Source organism: Notolepis coatsorum, assembly GCF_963971535.1.
Source record: "Notolepis coatsorum genome assembly, chromosome: 1".
Taxonomy (NCBI): Eukaryota; Metazoa; Chordata; class Actinopteri; order Aulopiformes; family Paralepididae; genus Notolepis; species Notolepis coatsorum.
This window is the reverse complement of record NC_140165.1, coordinates 142,343,148-142,358,376: the sequence shown is the minus strand read 5'-3', so window position 1 is coordinate 142,358,376 and position 15,229 is coordinate 142,343,148. Positions and strand designations below refer to the sequence as shown.

General features: G+C 42.9%; 3 protein-coding genes across 4 annotated transcripts; 1 reads left to right on the top strand and 2 right to left on the bottom strand.

The window, feature by feature from the left end:
- The first annotated feature begins 145 nt into the window (after positions 1–145).
- f2r (coagulation factor II (thrombin) receptor) lies at positions 146–5,366 on the top strand. 2 transcript variants are annotated; one of them, XM_084329044.1, is made up of 3 exons: positions 146–291; positions 2,055–3,314; positions 5,191–5,366. In XM_084329044.1, exons 1-2 carry the CDS (start codon positions 222–224, stop codon positions 3,290–3,292), a joined length of 1,308 nt encoding a protein of 435 aa, XP_084185170.1. In that variant the 5' UTR covers positions 146–221; the 3' UTR covers positions 3,293–3,314; positions 5,191–5,366. The 2 variants fall into 2 exon arrangements, with proteins under 2 accessions (XP_084185170.1, XP_084185169.1); XM_084329043.1 differs by lacking the exon at positions 5,191–5,366 and having other exon boundaries at positions 2,055–3,436.
- On the bottom strand, positions 5,171–8,575 carry LOC311222929 (uncharacterized protein; the record flags this gene model as incomplete). The annotated part of the gene is made up of 6 exons (XM_084307596.1): positions 5,171–5,224; positions 6,188–6,289; positions 6,453–6,563; positions 7,123–7,184; positions 7,424–7,569; positions 8,465–8,575. The coding sequence occupies 6 exons, from the start codon at positions 8,573–8,575 to the stop codon at positions 5,187–5,189; spliced, it is 570 nt and encodes a 189-aa protein (XP_084163722.1). The 3' UTR covers positions 5,171–5,186.
- A 565-nt stretch (positions 8,576–9,140) lies between these two features.
- Positions 9,141–14,159, bottom strand: LOC311232690 (saxitoxin and tetrodotoxin-binding protein 2-like). The gene is made up of 6 exons (XM_084319562.1): positions 14,043–14,159; positions 13,433–13,575; positions 13,110–13,177; positions 12,197–12,325; positions 9,782–9,877; positions 9,141–9,684 (listed from the first exon to the last, which is right to left on the bottom strand). Exons 1-6 carry the CDS (start codon positions 14,151–14,153, stop codon positions 9,581–9,583), a joined length of 651 nt encoding a protein of 216 aa, XP_084175688.1. The 5' UTR covers positions 14,154–14,159; the 3' UTR covers positions 9,141–9,580.
- Between the last annotated feature and the right edge of the window lie 1,070 nt (positions 14,160–15,229).

Here is a 15,229-nt window from a genome sequence, read left to right as displayed (position 1 = left end):
TCATAGGAAAGCCTTATTCAATCACTTTTGCTAAATTAGCAAGGAGGCAGGCTCTATGGAGGAGGCGGGGAGTCCTATTCTAGACCAGTCTACCTCACACAGTTAATACAGTGGCATGTCTATTGCTGCTTGGGGACAGTTCAGTGTCTCTTGTTGTCACAAGTCCAACCTCAATGTGTATGATTTATTATCGGACAAATAATTCGGGATAGATTTCAGACATGGTTTACCAATATCTAGCGTTGATGGTCTTATTTTCCCTACAAAGTTCAGCATTGATCCCGGAAAATGGTAAGAAGATTATTTCATAATTGTATTATTTGTGTGCCCTGATTAACCTATGATAAAGCTGATGTTAGATTAGCATACATTTGAATGTGCTGGTATGGCCTGGGGATCAGCATTAATCAGTACAATAGTTTCCCGTTTGTTCATTTGGGTTTACTGTACCCTAGGCGGCATATAGTTTTACGCACGCGTTTTTGTTTGAGTAGGCTATGGAGTTTGTTGAGTACTCATATTCAACATGTTTAGTTTACTGTTTAGCAAACGATTTTGAAAGGTCTCTATAGAAGGATTGTTGCATACTGTGTTTTAGTGCACATGTGGAGGACGTATATTATACTACTGCGCTTCTACGCGCGAATGGGGAGCACGTGCACTAGCCCCTGGCTTGCACATCGCAGTCACGGAAGGGGCTACACGTGCACTGGAGTTGACGAAAAAGTCATTTGCTTTACAAACAATTAAGAGCAATGGTATGCATCATAACTATTACGTTTTTTAAATACGAATTTGATATCCATTCAAATTGACTGTAAAATAGTAATTTTGTGATTTTGTATAACTTTAGAGTAGCCTACAGCTGATGGTTACTGTACTTTATGTGTTTTGGACGAACAATGTACCTTCTTCCAATGTGAAGAGCACAACTTAGTATACAGTCAGGTTCATAAATATTTGGACATTGACACAATGAAACAAATCAAGACTTTCAGCTTTAATCTGAGTGTATTTACATCCAAATCAGGTGAACAGTGTAGGGATTACAACAGTTTCTACATGTGCACCCACCCACCCCCTTTTAGTTAAGCCAGGGACCAAAATTAAAGTAATTGGGCAAACTAACAATCCATAATAGTCACTTTTAATACTTGGTTGCAAATCCTTTGCAGTTGCCTGAAGTCTGCAACCCATAGACATCACCAGACACATATGGGTTTTGTTCCTGGTGATTCCCTGCCAGGCCTCTACTGCAACTGTCTTCAGTTCCTGCTTGTTCTTGGGACATTTTCCCTTCAGTTTTGTCTTTAGCAATTAAAATGCATGCTCAATTGGATTCAGGTTCAGTGATTGACTTGGCCATTGCATAACATCTTTGGTTGCTTTCGCAGTATGCTTCGGGTCAATATAATGGATTATTAGTTTATACATTGCATATATTTAGCATTTCGTTTAAATTTTTTTCAGACTATATATTAGATTCGATTTAGATTATTGGATTAGATTATATATTGTAACTATTATTGTAGGGCAATTATAATTGAGAGGGCATACATACCCTCATCTCACACCTTGTTGACCATTATGGACATGTCCAGAGTTAATTATATTATGTTAAGCATATTGATTTGTTATATTGTTTACACTGCTTTTTACTACCTGTACCTCCCCTCTCCCATGCTGCTATGATGCCTGAATTTCCCCAAGGGGATCAATAAAGGAATATCTTATCTTATCTTTGTCCATCTGCACTGTGAAGAGCCGTCCAATGAGTTATGAAGCTTTCGGCTAAATATGAGCAGATAATATTGCCCGAAACACATCAGAATTAATCCTGCTGCTTTTATCAGCAGTCACATCATCAATAAATGGCAGTTCCATTGGCAGCAATACATGCCCATGCTATAACACTACACTACACTGTTCACCTGATTTCAAATGAAAGCTGAAAGTCTGCACTTCTTAAAGCACATCTTGTTTCACTTCAAAATCCCAAATGATGATGATCTCCAAATATTTATGGACCTGACTATCTCTTCTTGTCTCTCCAGACACCGGGCATCTCCTGAGAACGTTCTATGGTCATTTTGTAATGGTGACTGATGAGCCAATAGACTACCTGGGTCTGTCTGTGGTGGACAACACGGGGGAGGACGGGGAGAGTGGTTCAGGGATGGAGCAGGAGCCAGGCAGTAAACAGAAACACCACGGCCCACACCCACACCACCCACCCAAGAAGCGCTATTACATCTCGGACGAGGCCAAAACCTTTCTCCAGGGTGGCCTGGCGACTGCCTTTGTCCCTACCGTTTACACCGTAGTCTTCATCATCAGTGTGCCCCTCAACCTGGTGGCCGTGGTGATGTTTGTGCGTCGGATCCGTCCAAGGAGGCCGGCGATAATCTACATGCTGAACCTGGCCTGCGCTGACCTGCTGTTCACCCTGCTGCTTCCCTTCAAGATCGCCTACCACTTCCACGGCAACAACTGGATCTACGGGGCGTTCATGTGCCGCATTGTCACCGCGGCCTTCTACGGCAACATGTACTGCTCTGTCCTGCTCATGATGTGCATCAGCGTAGACCGTTTCCTGGCTGTCGTTTACCCCATGGACTCGCTGATGTGGCGCAGCCCGCAGACGGCCACTGCGGTGTGTGTCACCATGTGGCTGCTGTCGCTGGGAGGGGTCACACCCCTGCTGCTCTCGGGTCAGACCATCCACCTGCCGGACCTGGGAATCACCACCTGTCACGATGTGCAGGACGGGAACAAACTCACCTCTTACTACCTTTACTTCTTCCCCATCTACTCCTCCGTCTTCTTCTTCATCCCCCTGGTCTTCACCGCCGTCTGCTATGGGCGCATTGTCCAGGCCCTGGCTGCGGCCAACGTGGATAATCGCTCCAGGAAGACGCGGGCGGTGGTGATGGCAGTCACCGTGCTGGTGGTGTTCGTGGCCTGCTTCACGCCCACTAACGTCATCCTGTTGGTGCATTATGTGCAGTTGGCCCACGGGGCCGGCGAGAGCTCCTACCAGGCCTACCTGCTCTCCATGTGCGTGGGCAGCCTCAGCTGCTGCTTGGACCCCGTCATCTACTACTTCGGCTCGTCCCAATGCCAGAGGCAGGTGGCAGTGCTGTTGGGATGCAAGTCTCCACCAGCAGGGTCCGAAACCAGTTCACAGACGGGCAGCACCAGGATCAGCGGGCGTACGGATAGCACCAGGTCCAGCAAGTTGGAGAGCTTTCAGACTGCCCTGGGGAGCCATTACAAGAAGCTGATTGGTTAAGGACACGCACCAGGGAGTGAAGGTGGGAACTGATTGGTTAAGGACATGTGCTGGGGAGTGAAGGTGGAAGCTGATTGGTTAAGGACATGTGCTGGGGAGTGAAGGTGGAAGCTGATTGGTTAAAGGACATGTGCTGGGGAGTGAAGGTGGAAGCTGATTGGTTAAAGGACATGTGCTGGGGAGTGAGGGTGGGAGCTGAATGGTTAAGGACATGTGCTGGGGAGTGAGGGTGGGAGCTGAATGGTTAAGGACATGTGCTGGGGAGTGAGGGTGGGAGCTGAATGGTTAAGGACATGTGCTGGGGAGTGAGGGTGGGAGCTGATTGGTTAAAGGACATGTGCTGGGGAGTGAGGGTGGGAGCTGATTGGTTAAGGACATGTGCTGGGGAGTGAGGGTGGGAGCTGATTGGTTAAAGGACATGTGCTGGGGAGTGAGGGTGGGAGCTGAATGGTTAAGGACATGTGCTGGGGAGTGAGGGTGGGAGCTGATTGGTTAAGGACATGTGCTGGGGAGTGAGGGTGGGAGCTGATTGGTTAAGGACATGTGCTGGGGAGTGAGGGTGGGAGCTGATTGGTTAAAGGACATGTGCTGGGGAGTGAGGGTGGGAGCTGATTGGTTAAGGACATGTGCTGGGGAGTGAGGGTGGGAGCTGATTGGTTAAGGACATGTGCTGGGGAGTGAGGGTGGGAGCTGATTGGTTAAAGGACATGTGCTGGGGAGTGAGGGTGGGAGCTGATTGGTTAAGGACATGTGCTGGGGAGTGAGGGTGGGAGCTGAATGGTTAAGGACATGTGCTGGGGAGTGAGGGTGGGAGCTGAATGGTTAAGGACATGTGCTGGGGAGTGAGGGTGGGAGCTGAATGGTTAAGGACATGTGCTGGGGAGTGAGGGTGGGAGCTGAATGGTTAAGGACATGTGCTGGGGAGTGAGGGTGGGAGGACCTGATGTACTCTAGGGCCTTTCTTCCAATGGACCTGTCTCAAACCCTGCCCTCTTTTCTTGATCCTCCAATCACAACTGTCGCTTACCTCGGACAAACTTGGTTTGTCCGAGGTAAGCGACAGTTGTGATTGGAGGATCAAGAAAAGAGGGCAGGGTTTGAGACAGGTCAATTGCCACAGCTCAGGCATCTCAGCCACACTGGGGTTTAATCATTTGGATCAAAAGGGGTTGTGTGGATTCAAAACAAATCAGTTATACTTCAAATGTAACCCAGTTCATCCAGTATCCACCCAGTCCCAGTGGGGGATCTTGAACAGTCAACAACTGGAGGTTTACTGCATCCAGGGCCTGGTTGTGCTGGGATTATTTGCACTTTTCTTCTTGAATTTTCTTTTCAGCTTCTTATGTAAACATTTGTAAAATATGTGTTATTGTTGTTATTGTGTAGTCATGCATGTGACCAATGTTCACACTTTGAATTGAATAGTATGACACTGTGCTCACTTTACTGCTTGGCAGCACACATCTACCGTTATTTTAGCGTCTTCTGTAATTAGCCTGAGTGGCATATACAGTTAATAGGTCTGTGTTTGTAAAACAAAATAAAATTAAACAGTTTATCAGTTAGTCTTGTGTGTAGTATATACGTTTTTTATTGTAACACACAATTACATGGAATATATTATTTCAAGGCGACAAAATGGGTTTAAATGTTTTTATTGCTGTGACAGCAGTTTACAGATGTCATCATCTGTTAAGTACGATTAGTAGTACTCAAGTAAATAATGTACCAAAAATACTTCAGTGGGACTCATAAAGCCTGCCATGCAAGTATATAATAGATATCGGTGCTCAAGGGTACCTACAGACAGTTAAAACATTGTAAACCTACAAAAATCGATTTGTCTTCAAACTAAACATTCATCTGTCTTCATCCCGTCCTTGTCTCACACTCAGTTCACGCTGTCTTCCTTGACGTCGGGGCACAGCTCTGAAACACAGAGGAAAAACAGGAGCAGAAAGTGACAGCGAAGAAAACTGGAAATGTCAATATGTATGTGTTGCATGCCAGTCACGTCCTCTTCATATCACAGAGGATAGTTTCTTCCTTTGCCATTTCCTGACCATGTGCATAGTACTGTATGGTCTCTGTCTGCAAGCTGCTACTCAGTTCTCCTGAGATGTGTCATGGGAATTGGGATATTACATTTTAGAATACAACATCGCCACCTAGTGGTTAATTCACTTTACAACTTGCGTTTCTGAGACATACCTAGTTTGTATCTTATTTTATACATAGGAATGTGATGGTTTGGATTAATTTAGCTTTAATTTGAAAGGTACAATCTGCGATCCAAACATAATCAAATGTATAGCCCCAATACCATAAATAAGACAAAACGTATTATGCTCTAATTCATTGACTTGGCTCCTGACACAAGGACTAACACTAGACAGCAGGTGAATAGTTCATTGACTTGGCTCCTGACACAAGGACTAACACTAGACAGCAGGTGAATAGTTCATTGACTTGGCTCCTGACACAAGGACTAACACTAGACAGCAGGTGAATAGTTCATTGACTTGGCTCCTGACACAAGGACTAACACTAGACAGCAGGTGAATAGTTCATTGACTTGGCTCCTGACACAAGGACTAACACTAGACAGCAGGTGAATAGTTCATTGACTTGGCTCCTGACACAAGGACTAACACTAGACAGCAGGTGAATAGTTCATTGACTTGGCTCCTGACACAAGGACTAACACTAGACAGCAGGTGAATATGAGTGTTTAATTTTATTTACTGTATTGAGTAAAACAGACCTATATATTTAGGTTTCAAAACGCGTATTGTCCATCTACAGATCACACTCATCAGGAGAGTATTGTTTAAATACAATTTAAATAGAAATTATTTTCAGTCTGAGAGAACAAGAAACTACCTAACTAACCTGTTTTGCCATCATAGCTGTGATATGTCTCTGGGAAGTTCAGGCACCCAGCCTGTTGCTGGAATATTTCAACAGCGTTGGGATACATTTTCCCTGTCCTTGCTGAGAGAGAGAGTTAGAGAGAGAGAGAGAGAGAGGAGGGAGAAAGTTGCGGGTGATAAATAGGTAGATTAACTTTTTTTTTAAACAATGTAATTTTACAGGAGTGTGTACTTTTAAAACACTTCCCACAACAATAATTATGACGTGATGTGGGAGGACTTACTGAACTGCATGATGTATCTGCCGGTCACATCTCCATTACGAAAGGTGTCTGTCCAGAGCAGGCAGTCGGAGCAAGTCTGTAGAATATGCCCCTTGTGGTCGGACAAGTTTTCTTTGGAAGCAGAAAACAAGAGTTTGATTGTTTCAAGTTTCTTTAATAGTTGTCATACAGAAGTACAGAATACTTTCATACAAAATGCTTCTTACTGTTACGCTCCAGAGACTGTGCTAGACAAGATAGTATCAAATAACATAGTATAGCATGTAATTTAGAAGAAGAAAATGAGGTCACAGTGTTCGGTATAGACATATGTACAATGTTCTGAGTTACCATATAATATACAATACTATGCAGTGTACTAATGTACAGTACTATATAGTGCAAAGCAGAAATGGGATGAGGTACAATTTAGGTACAATTTACACAATTGTAAATGATTGATTGATTGATTGATTGATTGATTGATTGATTGAAAACTTTATTAACAGATTGCAGAATGGGTACAATACAGTACGGCTCAATACAAACAACTGCTAAGAAGAGGATGCAGACCAGAAAAAGACATTTGTCTTGTTTACATAAGGGTCCTCCATTTTTAATTCATCAAGACATTTATGACGTACAAGACATACAAATATACAGTACTGTGTGTGTGTTAGTGTTGACTTACTGTGAAATGTGGTGGCAACACCTGAGACGGTTGCGTTTACCTCCCCCAGGATGCAACGATTACTAAGAGACAGAATAACCTCATAAATCATCATGAATATTCCATAATGTACAGCTTAATCAACATCATTAACCTTTTCAGGTGAATCATCTCGTGCGTGAGGTAGAATTTCTGAGAACTGGACATTCTAATGATGATCTACGATATCAATGGATGTTTAATAATTTCAATATAGAATTCAGAGAAAACGTTCCAATTGAAAGAGTTGACCGGGTCATTAATATTTGACTACATGACTCACAAGCAGTGGTCTCCCCAGCGTATGGTCACTATCTGGCTGTCGGGAGTGGGAGACAAGTCAATCCAGGAGCTTTTCAGTGACTCCAGTGCCTTGTGCTGACGCTTGGGGTCACCGCACCCCATCACATACACCCATCTGCCAAACACCTGCACATCAAACAGAAGAATAACATCAAGAGCTGTTAATCATTTCTATCTGGTACCCTTTTAGAGGATCAATGGAAATAGTGTTGTTTTAGTCTTTTAAGATATGACAGATGATAGGTTAAATTATATTTATTATAAACAAAGCGATACAAGGTATACTCCTCTGGTTTGTGGAAACATTGGAAATCGATGCCTTTATTTTAATCTATGTTGTTGTCCTTGTTTCTTTTTTTTTTTATTGTTTTGTATGTGTAATATTAGCCCCTTTCGTGACTGTGATGCACGTTTATAAAAATTATTTAAAATGTTTATTGGCAACGCCGAGCTTTCAAACCATTGCGTTTCTCTGTCCAAGACCCTCATGCAACTGAGTACCTTTGACATTTCTCTGCGATACTTGTATAACGTACGTTTCGCGTCGGACCAGTTCTTCAGAGTTAAAATAGGGTGGTTTCCTATTGGGGAGCAAGGCACTGTGGATTCACTCGGCCAAACCTTGTTGGCGTGCGTCACAGTCACGAAAGGGACTAGTGTAATATGGACCTTGAGTCTGGAATAAAGTCTTCATCATTCATCATCATCATCATCATATACACATAATCTATTTAGATATAAATTACTCTTATTTATCTGTTTTAATACTGTGTTACAAGGTATAAAAATAACAAGGGCTTGGGGCACAAGTTTACCTGATGTCTCAGCGCAGGGAAATCCTTATAGGACGGCTTCTATAAGGACTATCCTTTTCACTCTCACCCATTTTCTACCTGCGCTTACATCTCATTTGAAAAGTAAATGATCAGTTAAATAATATTTGTTCCTATACTGTACTTAACCAAGTTCCTCCTAGGTACTACGGTCTTTACCCTGCTAAAACAGTATAACCATTACTCACCAGATTCGGGTCCTCCGGTATAAAAGGTTTGACTAAATCCTTACAGTCTGGTGCAAATGCAGCACTAAGGGAGGAGAGCGTGAGGAGGACTGCAACAGCATATAGAGCCATGTTTAGGTAGAGAGAGGTAAAGAATATGCGGAGACAGGAGGAGAGAGAGCAGTTACATAGTAGAGGACGTTGCTAAAGCAGAACACCTCAAATGCTGATTCATTTTCCCAGACAAACAAGCTGTTGTGTAAATGGGCTGATAAGGAGGAGGAGATTTGTCTACATGCTCAAATGCACTTGCAGAGGTCTTTTAATGACCATGGAGAGAGCCGTGCAGATTCCCTTTATTCCACAGTGAATGGTTGGCTCTTGATTCTTGGGTCCCAGGCTGCTGCCCCCAAATGAACTCAAGCTGGATCGTGTGTCTTGAGGCTTTTAGAAGGGAGCTGTAGGAGCTTTTGTTACAGAGGACTGGAGGTGTTCTGCCTGTCAGTCTGCGTGACTGGACCCCCTACCGGTTGAGGGGGCACAGTTTTCTAACTTTGAGGTCTTCTTTCTCCCTTTTTCCCGCTACCAAGCAACCGTCTTTGTCTGCGTTTCTGGGCCCCCAGATGGTATATTCTAGGGCTTTTGGTAACATGCGATCTTGGGATGTGAGTGAGAAAATGGAGACTGAAGTGCGACCATTTTGATTTTATTTGTAAAAGGAATGCTCTCAAAGAGGTGCTCAAATTGAGAAATACAAACAAGGAGATCGAGGCACATTTTCCGAATCAGGGTGAGAGAATAAAAGTAAAACTGATTTAGAATACTATTGAGTTATTATTCAACCCCTAAAGTTATGTGCAGTTGATCAGTCTTTTTCAGCGACTCACAATAACATTGCATATTTTTATCCAAAGCAACCGACACTGCATTCATTAGCTAGTCACATAATCTAACGTAACATCATCTCCACAGGACATCAACAACAGCCACCAACTGAACCACACAGGACACTGTTATACCAATGGGTCATAGTAGATCACAATGCAAAGTTAAGAACTATAGCCTATGTATGTTAAGTAAGATTGGCTTTGATGTGTCGATGTCATTCAAAGGAGCAGAATGTCATTGGGTTCTGGTCTACTGTGTAGGAGGCTCAGTAGCTTCAGTAGCTTCAGTAGTGTCAGAATTCTCTACATTCTCAGTCGGTTTTTCCTCGGTCTCTCTGTCATCTGCACACACATCTAAAAAAAGATAATTAAAAAAAGCGTGTAAAGACACAAATAACATAATTAATCAATTGGGGATTTGACAAAATACAGTGTTACGACTGTGTCTGACCTGTGCCTCCATAGTGGTATTCAGGGAGAAAGTTGAGACACTCTGCCTGCTTCTTAAAGGTCTCTAGCTCAGACTCTTCCAGATGTCCAGACCTGGCTGTGATGAGCGAGGAGGAGGAGGAGGAGGAGGAGGAGGAGGAGGAGGAGGAGGAGCAGGAGGAGGAGGAGGAGGAGGAGGAGGAGGAGGAGGAGGAGGAGGAGCAGGAGGAGGAGGAGGAGGAGAGGATGATGGGGGTGGGGGGGATGAGGAGAGAGCATGAGAAATGGGCGGGAACATGACCACGACCAGGGCCATAGTAAAACCGTGGGTGGGAGCTGAGAATGTTAATTTTACTCTCTGAAAGAAAAGCTTAGATATAGATGGTTCCAGTGTGTTGCTAGGGAACAGCTTGGACCCAAGTTAATTTACAGTCAGCTAGTGATATTATCATCGGAAATAAACTCAGGGTCCATTTAGTAATGTTACACTCAAAGTTATGGGTAACACTTTATAATAACACTCAGTTATAAGACCTTTATAAGGTATTTGTAGATAATGAACTAATCATTAACAAACCATTTATATACATTCGTAAATTATTATTAAATCATTTATAACTATATTTGTATAACATTTACAAATTAGTTCTATATTATTTATAACTCATTATCAACATTGTTTGTACTTGATTTGTTCATAATTAAATAATGTTGTTTAATGTGTAGTAACACATTTGTAGATGCTTTGAAAAATGGACATGAAAAGACAACTATACTGTACCTCCATTTATTTGTTCATGTTCAACAAATGATTTGTTAAGATATTCATAAAACATCTATAAATCATTTGCAGATGCTATTGTGTGCCCTAATCTAAAGTGAAGCCTATTAACAAATGTCTAATACAGTTAATTATTTGTTTACTTTTTCATCACCTGTTACAAATGTTGTAGACATCAAACAGTGACAGAATTAGGACTATAGATAAAGGCAATTTTATTAACATATAAAATACATGTGCATAACATATAGTGTAACTTGGGGGCACTAGGTACTAAGTATCACGCGACTGAGACTTGACTTCACATGTGTTGCCGTCTGTTGAATGGAAGCACGATACATTAGCAGAGCCAAGTTATTCGTGCTGCCCCACGCTTTTAAGGTATGAGCAGGCTAAACACCTTTTTTGTTGGTAAATCTATTCCATAATTTCCGACCTACAACTCTTATATGTTGTGTAGACGTACTTGATGTGGTGGGCGCTAACGTTACATTTGAATGATGTGTTTCTTCCTAATGTGTGCTCAGTATATTGCGGTATGTGATGATGACACGAGGGTAATAATTATTTGTATTTTCAGGCTGTATCGGCGCCTATACAGCCTGAAAATACAAATAATTAAAACACGAATAACTTGGCTCTGCTAATGTATCATGCTTCCATTCAACAGACGGCAACACACGTGAAGTCAAGTCTCACTCGCGTGATACTTCCTCCTAGTCCGCCCCCCACGTTACACTATGTTATGCACATGTATTTTATATGTTAATAAAATTGCATTTATCTATAGTCCTAATTCTGTAACTGTTTGATGTCACAAAGAAGGGTGTATCCGAAAGCTGTCTACAACATTTGTAACAGGCGATGAAAAAGTAAACAAATAATTAACTGTATTAGACATTTGTTAATGATGAATAGGCTTCACTTCAGATTAGGGCACGCAATAGCATCTGCAAATGATTTATAGGTGTTTTATGAATGTCTTAACAAATCATTTGTTGAACATGAACAAATAAATGGAGGTACAGTATATCGTTTTCATATCCATTTTTCAAAGCATCTACAAATGTGTTACTACACATTAAACAACATTATTTAATGATGAACAAATCAAGTACAAACAATGTTGATAATGAGTTAGAAATAATGTAGAACTAATTTGTAAATGGTATAATTAATAATTAATGATTTAATAATAATTTATGAATGTATATAAATGATTTGTTCATGATTAGTTCATTATCTACAAATACCTTATAAAGGTCTTATAACTGAGTGTTATTATAACGTGTTACCAAGTTAGGTTGTCAAGTTGAAACGGTCTATAGCTCATAGCAGGGAATATAATAGATTTAAAGAATAATACCATGGGATTCTGGCACTGCTGTGCTGCAATCACAGGCACACATCTGTGTGTCATAGATCAGCACAGCACTACAAATATCACTATAGCATGATCTCAAGTTTATTAATGAGTGTTATTATACAGCAATATGTTAGAACAGAATAGAATTGACCATATTCATATGACGGCCATCTTGCTCTTATGTCATACTCAGGTTGGGATTCGTTTCCAAGGTGGCAACCGGTGGGTGGGAACAACATGTGAATATGGCCAATAGACAGTTGACTGACGGAGGTGATGACTGGACTCACTGAAGAGGAAGAGGTATCGGCCCTTCGTTTCTCCGTCTGGGAGGAGGGTGGTGTCTTCAGACAGGAGACAGTCAGAGCAGGTCTCATAGTATTTCCCATCATGGTATGATGTGTGGCCATTGATAATAACTAGCGGACACAAAGACAGCAGGTAGACCAGGGGGTTACCAACCTCTTATATACATGACATTCCTGTGACTCTGAAAATACATAATATTGATTAAACTCCTCAGAGAGACAGACATCCAGCTGTTCTCATGAGCTGGTCAGTGAAAACCGTGTAGGAGCTAATAGTAATGAGCTGCTGGCAGATGTAAATTTTTGTCAAACTAGCAATTGTGATTTGAATTGAACCCCTGCACTGAAGAACCATATAACTATGTTTTGGCATGTTTTGGACAGCCCATTTATTTGCAGTTATAAAGTCAATCCAAATCACTTGAATGTGATGTATCACAAGAAGGTACTCAACCTCTACTGTCTTTAATGAACACAACACGTGCCATCTTTAGATAATAAAGTTTGAAAACATTGCTCCTTTGAAAACGTAAAACAGAGTTATGCGATTCTTCATCTGAGTTGCTCAACCGTTGACCGTATTCACACAGTGGCCATTTTGCCCTTATGTCAAGCTCAGGTTGGGTGGGAACAGGGTTGAAAGGAATCCCAACCTGAGCACAAAGAGCAAAACGGCTGCCGTGTTAATATGGTCAATTTAATTTGGTTAAGAATTTTTCCATTGATCCCGTTTGTACACCAAGGATCCCAATAGGGGGTACAGAGCCTGAGGTTGAGAAAGTCTGAATCAGACAATATCCAGAATATGGGATAAGTTTGATTTCCATGGGGGATCTCTAATTTAGAAAGAGAGAAACAGATAACATCACAGACTGTGTTGAGTCTGGATACGTACAGGCCGTATGACTGGTCTTTCCTGAGATGGTGGCGTTGGCAGTACCCTGCAGGCATTTCCCCTCAGTCCTTAAAAAGGCAAACAAACATTGTTATTTTTGAGGGTCCCCTACAACTTCTTAACCCTTTCAGGTGCAAAATTTGGTGAGATAGAATTTTGTAGAATCAAAAGGTTTTCATGCTCATGTAACAGTAATGGCTACTAGTTGTTGAAACATACATGGAAAGTGTATGGAATTCTAGAATTACAAAACAGAATTTAAACTAAAAGGGTTCATTTCTGTGAGGATAAAAAAATAAATAAAAAATGAACAGTGTTCTTACAGGCGGTCTGCCCAGTAGATAGTCATGACTCCAGTCTCTGAGGAGGCAGACAGGTCCACCCAGGAGCTTTGTACCGTCACCAAGTCACTCTTCAGACCAGGCTGATCCCACGACCCCACATGGAGCACCCACTTCCCATAGATCTGTTACACACACGCACGCACGCACGCACACACACACAAGCTGTCTACTCTCAGTTCTAGTGAGCTATTTGATTGCACTAGTCATACTTTCAATGCATGCATTTTTTGGATGAGCATAGATCTGCAAATTATCAACAAGCAAAAAGGAATTATTATCCCATTATTATAATAAGTAAATTACTTATGGATTTATTTTGAGTCACCTCCTGCATTAGCATATGTTTTGCATGCAACACACTGTGCAAGTAACTAACTGCTGTTGAGAGAGCTTGGATTCCTCTCATTTCACAGCAGTGCAAGACATACCAGGGCAGTGACATCAAAAGAGAATTTATTGTAGCAATCATACAGAATAAACTAAACAAGTCAAAAGATAAAATGACAATCACCTCAATCTTTCAGTCACCACTGTATTTTACAACCGTGTATGACCAACTAAGAATTTCTCATATATCCCAGATACTTACAGGGCTGTGGCTGTCCAGTAGTAGGGGTTTGACCAGCTCTTTACAGTCTGGTTCAGAGGAGGCAGTCAGGGAGGCGAGAGCCAGCAGTGTTACCACACGCTGTACATCCATGGTGGGGAAGAGTGGGCCACACTAAAGCTAGAGCCTCCTCAAAGGAACCAGAGTCTGTCATGTAACAGTGGGTGTGGCCACACACACACACACACACACACACACACACACACACACACACACACACACACACACACACACACACACACACACACACACACACACACACACACACACACACACACACACACACACACACACACACACACACACACACACACACACACACACACACACACACACACACACTTTCTCAGCCTAGAAAGTAGAAACACATGAATACACACAGATACACATGCACGTATGCATACACGCACGGAATGAGCTGTTCTGTATTGATGTGCAGTCAGCGTGTGTTGATCCCTTGTTCCATCCTATTATATAACACAGCCAGGCCAGCCAGCTGGCCAAACCACAATAACAAGACCCCTGCATCTGTCTACATTATGAATGGACCCCTGCATAGAAACCACACATAGAAAGAAGGTTCACACAAAAATTCACCTAGAGGCGAACACACACACACACACGCACGCACGCACGCACGCACGCACGCACGCACGCACGCACGCACGCACGCACGCACGCACCGGGAACCACACTGCCGTGCCCCGGTCCGGCGCGACCAGGATCACCGTCCTGCGCTCCCTCCGTATTCGCTCCAACAGCTGACCCAACAGCTGTACAGGAGGAAAGGCGTACAGAAGACCGGGCGGCCATGGAAAGGTCGAGAAGGCATCCACCCCCAAGGGGGGATGATCTGCTCGACTGACCGAGAACCACAAGGGGCACTTGTGAGAGCGTCGGCACGCAAACAGATCTACCGAGGCCTCCCCGAACCGATCCCAGATCTGTCTGACTATGTCGGGGCGGAGTTTCCACTCGTCGTAACGAGGACCGCCCGAGACATCATATCCGCGCCCATATTCTCTGTACCAGGAATGTGGAGCGCCCTCAGACTGCGCAGCCTGCGAGATGCCCACAGCCAAAGTTTGACCGCCGCCCGGAGCAGGCGGATGGAACGAGTCCCACCCTGCCTGTTGATATACGCAGCCGTCATACTGTCTGTCCTGACC